Source organism: Plecotus auritus, assembly GCF_963455305.1.
Source record: "Plecotus auritus genome assembly, chromosome: 13".
NCBI classification, from domain to species: domain Eukaryota; kingdom Metazoa; phylum Chordata; class Mammalia; order Chiroptera; family Vespertilionidae; genus Plecotus; species Plecotus auritus.
This window is the reverse complement of record NC_137779.1, coordinates 11,179,372-11,191,832: the sequence shown is the minus strand read 5'-3', so window position 1 is coordinate 11,191,832 and position 12,461 is coordinate 11,179,372. Positions and strand designations below refer to the sequence as shown.

General features: G+C 44.2%; 1 protein-coding gene and 1 pseudogene across 6 annotated transcripts in view; one reads left to right on the top strand and one right to left on the bottom strand.

Moving 5' to 3' along the window:
• Positions 1 to 8,500, bottom strand: part of HECTD4 (HECT domain E3 ubiquitin protein ligase 4) — a 166,922-nt gene extending 158,422 nt beyond the window's left edge. For all 5 annotated transcript variants that reach the window (XM_080650565.1, XM_080650566.1, XM_080650568.1 and 2 more), the window contains exon 1: positions 8,022 to 8,500. In XM_080650565.1, the coding sequence (XP_080506691.1) occupies positions 8,022 to 8,198 (177 nt within the window). In that variant the 5' untranslated portion in view covers positions 8,199 to 8,500. The remainder of the gene's footprint in view (positions 1 to 8,021) is intronic.
• Positions 8,501 to 11,607: 3,107 nt separating this feature from the next.
• On the top strand, positions 11,608 to 12,085 carry LOC308238617 (peptidyl-prolyl cis-trans isomerase A-like; annotated as a pseudogene). Its single transcript has one exon. The product of its transcript is annotated as a peptidyl-prolyl cis-trans isomerase A-like (transcript).
• Positions 12,086 to 12,461: the final 376 nt, after the last annotated feature.

The following is a 12,461-nucleotide window of genomic DNA, read 5'->3' as shown; positions in this document are numbered from 1 at the left end:
ACAGCTAACCCTTATATTAACCCTATTACTGTCCACCTCTTACAGATGATGAGGCAGCCTAGCACAATGGTTTTAGAGCCTGCACCCTGGCCCTGACTCAGATCTCTTTCAGTCTCAGTTTTGCTACTAAAGAGTATGACCTTTGTCAAATTACTCCACTTCTGTGCCACAGTTTCCTCACTTGTAAAATAAGGATAACAATACTATCAACCTCATACTCATAAAGTTTTTGTGAGGACCAAATGAGTTAATGCATGGGAAGTGCTTAGCACTGAGTCTGGGACACAATATGCTGACACTGTTGTCATGGCCATGGTAGAGATGGTGACAATTATGACAAAGAAGCTGCAGTGGAAAAAGAAACCAAGGATTACTAAAGGTATGGAATTTGCCCAAAGTCACACGGCTAGTGAGGGGCAGAGCTAGAATTTCAACCCCAATCTGGCTCTTTAAACCTGACTTTGACCTCCCGACAATACTGCCTCCCACAGTCCTCAGATACTTCATTCTAACTTGACATCTAGCCAGCCAAGCCTCAGAGCTTTCAAACCATTTGCCCAAGCTCACAGAACACTGCACCAAGATTCAGTAACTCTTTTTCCAGTGCTCATTAATTACATGGTGGTCAATTTACTGGTGAACAAAGGTAGTTTATTCATTTATTCACTAACATTTCTAAATCTAGAATTTAGAATTCAATAAAAGTACACAAACACTTTCCAAAGAATTCTGACCAAAGATAAACAGGCTAGTAGTATCCTCCTAGAGAACAGATCAACATTTATAGATCTAAATAGTGTCTCAAACATTTCAGTTAAGTATATCCTAAGTATTCAAAGCCTTGACTATTTCAGTTGATCAGGTCCAAAACCAAACCTCCCTTCCTGACATGGCAAAAAACAACAACAAAAAACAAACAAACAAACAAGAAAGAAACAGAAAGCCCTGCTGAGCCTTTTTTCATTTCCTAAATATCAGGAAAGCATTCTAGGCCTGTGTGGGTTTTGTTTATTTGTTTATTGAGGTGTAACTGGCATAAAATAAACGGCAAACATATAAAGTGTACAATTTGATAAATTTTGACACATGAAACATACAACCATAGAACCATGAAACCATCACCACAACCAAAATAGGAAACCTACCCGTCACCCTGAAAGTCTCCTCATGCTCCTTTGCAATCCCTTCAAGGATCCCTTCCTGCCTGCCTCCATCTCCAGTCAACACTGATCGGCTTTCTGTCACTACCGATTAGTTTGCATTTCCTATTATTTCCATATACATGAAATCTTATGGTGTTTGACTGGGTTCTTGCACTCAGCATAAATCTATGTTGTGAATATCAACAGTTCATTTCTTTTTATTGCTGAGTGGTACCATACGGATATACCACACTTGTTTATCCACTCACCTTTCGGTGAACAGTTTTGGGCAAACAGAAATAAAGCTGCCATGAACATTCATGTTCAAGTCCTTTAATGGTATGTGTGGCAGAGGCAGGGGAAGGTGTACTTATAAACACACACAATGGAAAATGAGAAACACTAACCAAAATGCCTGGGTTCAAAATTAATCTAATTTTTACTATGGGGTAAAGAATACCTTGGCCACATTGAGCAAGTCAATTAGTATCTCTGTCAACATCCATATGTATGATGCCTGTCCCCACCTGGAATTTGTAAAGAAAAATGCGATAGAAAGCAGAAACTTTCACAAATGAGCTATTGTGTTGCTTTTCCCTTATAAATTCTTCATTTAAAAAAAGACTAATGTCCTATAAAATATAATGCAAAATTCAATATCTGAGTGGGCATTTTTGAGCTACTGTTATTTTTTTAAAATATATATTTTATTGATTTTTTACAGAGAGAAAGGAAGAGGGAGAGTTAGAAACATCGATGAGAGAGAAACATCAATCAGCTGCCTCCTGAACACCCCCTACCGGGGATGTGCCCACAACCAAGGTACATGCCCCTGACCAGAACTGAACCTGGGACCCTTGAGTCTGCAGGCCGACGCTCTATCCACTGAGCCAAACCGGTTAGGACTACTGTTGTTTTTTTATTTCTCTTAAATGTATATTTATTTCAACACTTAAAAATAATTTCCTACATGCTCTTTGCTTTTGCCAGCAATGTAAAATTGAATACAGATAACTATTTTTAAGGCCAAGAAAAAGCCTCACTCTTAATTCATACGAAGTAAGCCCAAGTCCTTATCTACAAGGCCCTACCTTATCTGCATCACCCATACCCCCATCTCCTATCACTATCCTCTTCCCTCTGCTTACTGGGCTCAGAGCTCCAAGCTAAGGATGCTCAGGATGCTTCCCTCTCAGGGACTTGGCTTGCTGTCCTGTCTGGAAGGAGCTTTCCCCAGTAGCCATATGGCACTCTCTCACTTCCTTCAGGTCTCTGCTCAAATGCCATCCTGGGCTTTCCTTTCCTACCCACACTCACTGTAAAACAGCTATACTTTTCTCCACCGCACTTATCATTTGACATTTATGTAGAGTATATGTATATTGTATATTTGATTATTCGTTATTGTCTATATCCTCCCACTAAAATAAAAGCATGTGTGTGTGTTTGTTAATCCTCACCCGAGGATATTTTTCTTTTTTTTAAAAAATGTATTTTATTTTTTTTAAATATATTTTATTGATTTTTTACAGAGAGGAAGGGAGAGGGATAAAGAGTTAGAAACATCGATGAGAGAGGAACATCGATCAGCTGCTTCCTGCACACCCCCTACTGGGATGTGCCCGCAACCAAGGTACATGCCCTTGACCGGAATCGAACCTGGGACCTTTCAGTCTATCCACTGAGCCAAACCGGTTAGGGCCCGAGGATATTTTTCGACTGATTTTTAGGGAGAGTGGACAAGAGAGAGAAAGACGGTATCAGAGAAACACATCGATTAGTTGCCTCCTGCACACCCCAACCAGGGCCAGGGAAGAGCCTGCAACCTAGATATGTGCCCTTGACTGGAATCGAACCCAGGACTCTTTGGTCTGCAGGCCAATGCTCTATCCACTGAGCCAAACCAGCTAGGACTAAGAATTTTTTTATCCCCTGCTATTCCCCTAACACTCGGAGAGAGGGCCTATTTCACTCCTGAATTCCACAAGTACTCATTGAATAAATTTGTTGATTAAACACTATTTGATTTAAAAAACAAAAACAAAATACCTTCCGTTAGCTCTGGCCAGTTTGGCTCAGTGGATAGAGCATCGGCCTGTGGTTTGATTCTGGTCAGGGGCACATGCCTGGTTTGTGGGTTTGATCCCCACAGCTGATCAGTGATTCTCTCTCATCACTGATGTTTCTGTCTCTCTCTCCCTCTCCCTTTCTCTCTGAAATCAATATATATATATACACACCTTCCTTTATAATTTACTGAGGAAAAACTCTTAATTCAAATGTTCATCTTTTGCTTAAATTAAAATGCTAAGTTAATGCTGATCTACTTCTCAGGATGGGTTCTTTTTTCATATTAACATTTAACTTTGAGCAGCACTTACAGAGTGAAAAGAACACTGGAATTCAAAGGCAGGAAAGCAAGGGTCTAATCCTTTGCTCTTCCTTAACTAGCTACACTACAGGGACCAAGTCATAATCTCTCCTAATCTCAGATAACTTCTCTCTAAAAGGAAAGAAATTATTGCTAATCATCTTCTTGCTCTAAAATTCTGCAACTGTATTTCAGCTAGTGCAGTCTTTTTTATTTTTAAATTTTTGTAAGAATTCATTTGAACCCTAACCACTTTGGCTCAGTGGATAGAGCATTGGGCCTGTGGACTGAAGGGTCCCAGGTTCAATTCCAGTCAAAGGCACGTATGTAGGTTGCAGGCTCAACCCCTGGTCAGGGTGCATGTGGAAGGCAACCAATCAATGTATCTCTCTCACATCAATGTTTCTCTCTTTGTGTCTCTTCCTCTCCCTTCCACTCTCTCTAAAAATCCATGGAAAAATATTCCTCGGGTGAGGATTAACCAAAAAAAAAAAGAAGAAGAAGAATTTATTTGAGACAGGCTGATGACAGTTGCTGGGAAGCAAGATCACAAAAGCTTGCTAGTGCAGTCTTATACATTAATGTTGACAACCATATATTAGTTGGCTTAGTTTGAGTCTCACCTCCCAAAATGCAAAATTGTTAACTGAAGGATTCTATAGAACTCTAAAACCCCAGTGGAAATTTGGCCATTGCCCCTGGCTAAGTAGCTCAGTTGGTTAGAGCATCAGTTGTGAGTTCATTCCCCGGTCAAGGCACATACAAGAATCAACCAATGGCCCTAGGCGGTTTGGCTCAAATGATAGAGCATAGGACTGCAGACTGGAGAGTCCTGAGTTCCATTCCAGTCAAGGGCACGTGCTCAGGTTGCGCGCTCAATCCCCAGTAGGGGACATGCAGGAGGCAGCCAATCAATGACACTCTCTCATCATTGATGTTTCTATCTCTCTCTCCCTCTTCCTTCCTCTCTGAAATAAATAAAAAATAATTAAAAAAAGAATCAACAAAAGAGTGCATCAATAAGTGGAAAAACAAGTCTCTCTCTCTCCCACTTTCTTTCTTTCTCTCTTTTCCTCTCTCTCTTTCTCTCTCTCCCCTCCCCTTCCTCTCTCTCTAAAATAAATTTTTTTAAAGTGGCTGTTTTAAAAAAACACAACACATGGCCATTGTTCATCTAAATGTCCACTGGAAAAAGAGGCATGAAAGAGAGTAATTCATAGGGGTGGTAGCATTTCAAAAGTTAGTCTTTAAAAGGTTGATGAACCTCTAATCTTTCTCAAATGTTAAAAAATAATGTTACCAGAGCCCTATAATGGAGGAGTGCATAAAAAAGTTGAGGTACATACTGTATGTACAATGGACTATTACTTGACCATAAAAAAAGAATGAAATCTTACCATTCGCAAAAGCACGGATGAACCAAGAGGGTATTGTGCTCAGTGAAATAAGTCAGACAGAGAAAAATAAATACCATATGATTTCACTTATATGTGGAATCTAAAAAACAAAATAAATACTGACTCAGATGCAGAGAACAGACTAAGGGTTGCCAGATGGAAGGGAGGTTTGGAGACTGGGTGAAAAAGGTGAAGAGATTGAGAAGAAGTAAAAATTGGTAGTTACAAAATAGTCATGGGGCCTGGCCCATGTGGCTCAATGGTTGAGGGTCGACCTATAAAACAGGTCCTGATTCGATACCCAGTCAGGGCACATGCCCATATTTGAGGCTCAATCTCCAGTAGGGGACGTGCAGGAGGCAGCCGATCAATGATTCTCTCTCATCACTGATGTTTCTATCTCTCTCCCTCCCTTTCTAAAATCAATAAAAATATATTTATTTTAAATAATAGTCACAGGGATGTAAATTACAGCATAGGGAATATAGTCAGTAATATTGTAATAAGTAAGGTGCCAGGTGGTTATTTGAAATATTGGGGAGATCACTTTGTAAAAAGCATGATTATCTAACCACTATACTGCACACCTAAAACTAATAGAAATATTGAATGCAAACTGTAATTGAAAAATAAAATTTAAAAAAGAATGTTACTAGAAAGGAAATTAAGGTATCTGTTTACTACCCTATCTTCAGCCAATTGTGAAATTTTAAGTAGTTACAAATATGAATATCATATATGCATGAAGGTAGTAGAATATTATGATCAGGAGCAGATGTGTTTGAGACCAACAGACCTGAGGTTAATGTCTCAGGGATGGGCAAACTTTTTGACTAGAGGGCCACAATGGGTTCTTAAACTGGACCGGAGGACGGGAACAAAAGCATGGATGGAGTGTTTGTGTGAACTAATATAAATTCAAAGTAAAGGAGTGGAGGGGAGAGCAAGAGAACCCTCCGCTCTTTCGGCTCCGCGGGCTGGATAAAAGAGCCGAACGGGCCGTGGTTTGCCCACGGCTGGTCCAGGTGCTCTTCTCTGTGTGTGATCTTGAGCAAGTCACATACCTACTCTTCACTTTTCTTGCCTTTTCTGTACAATGGGTGCAATATTTACAATTGTTATAATGAGTAACAACATGTAGCTACTAGGATCCTTTTGAGAATTTAGTAAGATGAGGCCAGACACAAAGGATTCACTTAATCCCTATTATCATAATTAAATAATTAAATATGAACACACCCACACAAATACAAATCTAATAGCTACAAAAACATTCTTAGCTACCCACTTCTACTGATACTATGTAGCCTATATAACATGTAAAGAAATGAAAAAAGTTCTTTACAACTGCCAGTCATAAATGTTTATCACCCTTACACATATTGGTTTCTGAGGGGTCAAACCATAAATTTTTCAAGGTGTTTTTTCTTTTTTAATCTATCAGGCCAGAGATGTTCTTTCTTTTTAAAATCATTCTTCTGTAGAAACGGCTGACAAATTCATTCAACACATTTATACAGTAAACATCTTAGGAAAACCAACTTAACAGTTAAAGTATTTTTAACTACTGCTCTTTTTAATCCTAAAAAAATAAATAAATTGCATATATACATTTTTTGGACCTGTGAAGTTAGATTGGTCTCTAAGGAACAAAGAGCATCCACTTCCCATATCTCGAACAATAGAACCAATTAAATTAAAAGATTCCACCATCACAGCATATTACCTCTCTGAGTTTTCAAGCAGATAAGACACTCAGACACACCTTACTTTTTATAGAGCAAGCCCAAATGAGACACAATAAAACTACGATTCAATGTTAGGAATTCCCTAGCAACTCGTATCTTCCTCTGTTTTGGTGGCCAAACTGTAAAATAAATCAATTAAGAGTTCACAATGAGAATGCTGCAACCTCAACCTCAAATCCAGACAGAAAAATACAGTGGACCGTTTTCGCATCTCAGGCACGTCCAAAGAAAGGTCTCAGCCAACGCGATCCGATCACTGCCGTTTCCAGAAAGGGGCAGTAATGGGTTTTAATCCATTTCCATAAATGTTCCTTGTGCCCAAAGCCAAAGTGCATGCAAACCCGAAAAACACAAAGATTCCTCGCATTCCGTTTATAGCCTGAAGGCAGGCTATCCTCTCTGCGCCCTACCCCACAGAGCCTTTTTTGCTGTCAATAAGAATTTCATGACACCCCGTGCTACCTACACGTCAGAATGTTATCCCACACAGTGAAGGGGGAGCAGTGTCAGCATCGGTGGCCTCGAAGAAGCGATTCGGCCCGCATTCCCACCTCTGGGTAAGGCGAAGCCAAGGGAAGTCGATGGAAAGTTCCCATCACCCAAGCATATTTGGTTTCCTTCTGCCCCCAAAGCAGGAGCACAATTGCTGAGATTTGCTTTTGCACCTGCCAGGGCTCCTACGCCTGGGTTTTGCGGCGACCCGCGCGCTCACAAAAAGGCCTTGCGGCCTAAAGCGCCCGTGACCCTGGGCGGAGAGCGCACGGAGGGCCGCAGTAGCATCCCCTCGCGGTCCACACCGTCCGCTTCCCTGACAAAGGCCCCGTGTCAATCAGAGGCATGACACACAGTTGCTGGATTGCCCATCGCGGACCGGCAGCAGCCACTAACCTCCACCGTGGTTAAAAAAAAAAAAAAAGAAAGAAAGAAAGAAAGAAAAGAAAAGAAAATCAACACAGAACTGGGTAAGGAAAGAGGGGTGACATTAAATGAAATGACATTAAAATGAAAATGTCCCCAAAGCTAAGCAGCCTGGGTGTGCCCGTGAAGTGAGTCCTGGGGTCCGTGGTGGGGGGAGGAGAGAAAAGGCTGGGGAGGCGGCAGTGGCTCCTCCAGGGCGTGAAGGCCGTGCCGGGTGATAGCCTAATAAAATGCTGGTGTCAAAATGAATACACAAATGCAATCCCCGGCGGGCCTGGGATCCGAGGAGCGAGGGAGGGAGGCGGTCGGTCTGCAGCGCTGCGGGCGCGCTCTCCCACCTGCCCGGGCAGCCCCCGGGGGCTCGGGGCTGCGGTGAGAGCCGACCCCAGGGGTGCGGGCGGATGGGCTCCTCTGACGGCGGAGAGGAGGGGGCAGCCGCGCTCACCTCCAAGTCGGTATCGGCGGCCTCCGGGGCCCCGAGGATCTCACTGGGCAGCTCGGCCAGGTCGGTGACGCGGATGAGCCCGTCATGCAGAAAGATGGTCTCTTCCTTCACCGAGAGCCACTGCGCCGAGTCCGCGGCCGCCGCCGCAGCAGCTGCCGCGGCCGCCGACGAGCCCATGGCCCCGGCTGAGGTGTTGACGGAGAAGAGCAGTCGCCCGGCCCGGGGAGACGCGAGCAGGAGTCGCCGCGCTCACCAGTCCATGGCAGCAGCAGGCGCGCCCTCCTGCAACGCCCCGCTCGCCGTCTCGTCCGTGCAGCTCCGCCCTAGGCGGTCCGAGCCGCCATCCTTCCAGCCCCTCGCTCTGGAGACCCCGGCCCCGTCGCCGCTGCTGCCGCCGCCGCCGCCGCCGCCGCCCTGAGAAGCAGGATCCGCCTCTGGCGCTCGGCAGCCAACTGTCAGTGAGACGCCATGTTGGGGGCGGGGCTCCCGGCATGCCCCGCGGAGCGGACAATACGGGCCCGGCCCACCGCTGGCCCCGCCCACCGCCCCGCAGCCCTGGGAGCCGGGGTCTGGGGCACTTCACATCGCCTTCAATCCATCTTGCTCTCAGACTGACCTCCCTCCCCTTCTTGCCCGAGCCATTTGGGGGCGCCCGGGGTCTGCAGTCCACCTGGGGAAGAGGCTTCCGCCTTCTCTTCTCTCCCAACTCAGGTGTGCACCCCTCACTCAGACTAGAGCTCCCACAGAACATTTAGATTCACTCCCTGCTTTCACCTTTAAATGTGATATATGCAAAAAACAAGGCGCAGAGTAGGCGCTGCAAACTTGTTCATAAGCCCTTGGTAGAACCGCACAGTAGGTGCTTCATACTTACTAAAAAGTCTAGCACTCAAAACTCAATGAAAGCCCTGATGGTTTGGTTCAGTGGATACAGCGTTGGCCTGTGGACTGAAGGCTCTTGGGTTCTATTCCAATCAGGGGCACATGCCCAGGTTGCCGGCTCATCCCTAGTGGGGGTCGTGCCCAAGGCAGCCGATTGGTGATTCTCTCTCATCATTGATGTTTCTAACTCTCTCTTCCTCTCTGAAATCAATAAAACTATATCTTTTTAAAAAAATCTCAATGAGGGAGAAACCAAGATGGCGGCATAGGTAAACACCTAAACTGCTGCCTCGCACAACAATATCAAAACTACAACTAAAAGACAAAACGGACACCATCCAAAACCACGGGAAAGCTGGCTGAGTGGAAATTCTACAACTAGAAGAAAAGAGGAAAGCGCATTGAGAATCAGAGGAGCTGCAAAAGGCTGAGGTACGGAGACGCACAAGCCCGTGGAGAGGATGGGCGGCTATGTGCACAGGCGGCTTTCTAAAGCGGGAGGGAGAAGGAAGCTCCCAACTGCGCTGAACTCCAGTTCCAGGCAAGTTTCTGGGAACCCCGACTCATTCGGGGAGAAACTGGACTGTCTGGCAGCAGGCGAAACTCGAGGGCGGCTTTCTCTCAGAGGTGCTTGCAGCGATTACCAAGGGACACTGAGACCCAGGGGCCTCATAGGGCAGGGCTGATGGGAGGACAAAGCTTCTACTCAGCCCTGAGACTCCGCCCCATCCAAGCTGAGCACAGAGGCTTTTGCAATTTTGCAAGTCTTGTCTCATAAGGCTGTCTCCAGCACAGAAGTTCTCCCAGCATACACACAGCTGATCCTCACAGCCAAATGGCCTGGAGGTCAATTTCTCCCAGTGATACCAACAATAATCAAGACTTAACTACAACAAGGCTGAGCACACAGTCCACCAAGGTGTGTACCAAGAGTGTCCACCTCAGGTAACTGGGGAGGCTGAGCCACTGGGCCCTAGAGGACACCTACCACACAAAGCTACTCTATCAACTCAGGGAAGCAGCGAAAATGCAGAGACAAAGAAACAGATCACAAATGAAAGAAATGGAGGAAAACAAACGACTGGATATAGAGTTCAAAAACACGGTTATAAGGTTTTTCAAGAATTTTCTAGAAAAGGCCGATAAATTTAGCGAGACCCTCAAGGATATGAAAAAGGACCAACTAGAAATTAAACATACACTGACTGAAATAAAAAAATATTATACAGAGACCTAACAGCAGACTAGAGGACTGCAAGAATCAAGTCAAAGATTTGAAATACAAAGAAGCAAAAAATACTCAGCCGGAAAAGCAAAAAGAAAAAAGAATCCAAAAATTTGAAGATAGTGTAAGGAGCCTCTGGGACAACCTCAAGCATACCAACATCCGAATTATGGGGGTGCCAGAAGAAGAGTGAGAGCAAGATACTGAAAACCTATTTGAAGAAATAATGACAGAAAACTTCCCCCACCTGGTGAAAGAAATAGACTTACAAGTCCAGGAAGCGCACAGAACACCAAACAAAAGGAATCCAAAGAAGACCACATCAAGACACATCATAATTAAAATGCCAAGAGCAAAAGACAAAGAATATTAAAAGCACCAAGAGAAAAACAGTTAGTTACTGCCCTGACTGGTTTGGCTCAGTGGATAGAGCGTCGGCCTGCAGACTAAGGGGTCCCAGGTTCGATTCTGGTCAAGGGCATGTACCTTGGTTGTGGGCACATCCCCGATGGGGCGTGTGCAGGAGGCAGCTGATCGATGTTTCTCTCTCATCGATGTTTCTAGCTCTCTACCCTCTCCCTTCCTCTCTGTAAAAAATAAATAAAATATATTAAAAACAAAACAAAACAGTTAGTTACCTACAAGGGAGCACCCATACGATTGTCAGCTGATTTCTCAACAGAAACTGTGCAGGCCAGACGGGAGTGGCAAGAGATATTCAAAGTGATGAATAGCAAGAACCTACAACCAAGATTACTCTACCCAGCAAAGCCATCATTCGGAATTGAAGGTCAAATAAAGAGCTTCACAGATAAGAAAAAAGCTAAAGGAGTTCATCACCGCCAAACCAGTATTATATGAAATGCTGAAGGGTATTCTTTTTTTTTTTTTTTTAATATATTTTATTGATTTTTTACAGAGAGGAAAGGAGAGGGATAGAGAGTTAGAAACATCGATGAGAGAGAAACATCGATTCAGCTGCCTCCTGCACACTCCCTACTAGGGATGTGCCTGCAACCGAGGTACATGCCCTTGACCGGAATCGAACCTGGGACCCTTCAGTCTGCAGGCCGATGCTCTATCCACTGAGCCAAACTGGTCAGGGCTGAAGGGTATTCTTTAAGAAGAGGAAGAAAAAAAGGTAAAGATAAAAATTTGAACAACAAATACATGTCTATCAACAAGTGAATAAAAAATCTGATGAACAGAATAAACTGGTGAATATAATAGAATTAGAGGCATAGAAAGGGAGTGGGAGGTGCGGGAAGAGACTGGACAAAAGTCGTACACCTATGGATGAGGACAGTGTTGTGGGGGTAAGGGCAGAGGGTGGGGTGGGAACCGGGTGGAGGGAGCTATGGGGGGAAAAAAAGAGGAACAATTGTAATAATCTGAACAATAAAGATTTATTAAATTAAAAATAAAATCTCAATAAAGGCTTTGCAGACACCGCCACTCTGAAGCTGCCCGTGACCAGCCATGGTGAACCCTACCATGTTCTTCGACATCGCTGTCGATGGCGAGCCCTTGGGCCACGTCTCCTTCAAGTTGTTTGCAGACAAAGTTCCAAAGACAGCAGAAAACTTCCATGCTCTGAGCACAGTTATAAAGGTTCCTGCTTTCACAGAATTATTCCGGGATTTATGTGCCACGGTGGTGACTTCACACGCCATAATGGCACTGGCGGCAAGTCCATCTACGGGGAGAAATTTGAGGACGGGAACTTCATCCTGAAACATACAGGCCCTGGCATCCTGTCCATGGCAAATGCTGGGCCTAACACAAACGGCTCCCAGTTTTTCATCTGCACTGCCAAGACTGAGTGGTTGGATGGCAAGCACGTGGTCTCCGGCCAGGTGACAGAAGACCTGGATATTGTGACAGCCATGTAGCGCTTTGGGTCCAGGAATGGCAAGACCAGCAAGAAGACACCATTGCTGACTGTGGACAACTCTAATAAATTTGACTTGTGTTTTATCTTTACCACCTGACCATTCCTCTGTCGCTCAGGAGAGCACCCCTTCAGTCCAGTTTGCTTGGAATGTTCCATAATCTTTGTGCTCTTGCCAGTTTATTGGGTTACATAATTTCCTTACCCCTTCCCAGTCTAGCTGGATTGCAGAGTTAAGTTTATGATTATGAAATAAAAACTAAACAGTTGTCTGTCAAAAGTAAGTAAGTAAATAAATAAATAAAATAAAAACTCAATGAAAATAAAACACCAGTCACAATGCGTGGTGCCCACTGTCTGGCAATAATAAATCCTCCCTGAACGAAAGTTGAAACTATTTGTTATATTTCATCAATATTCAACACTGATTGACATAAACCTT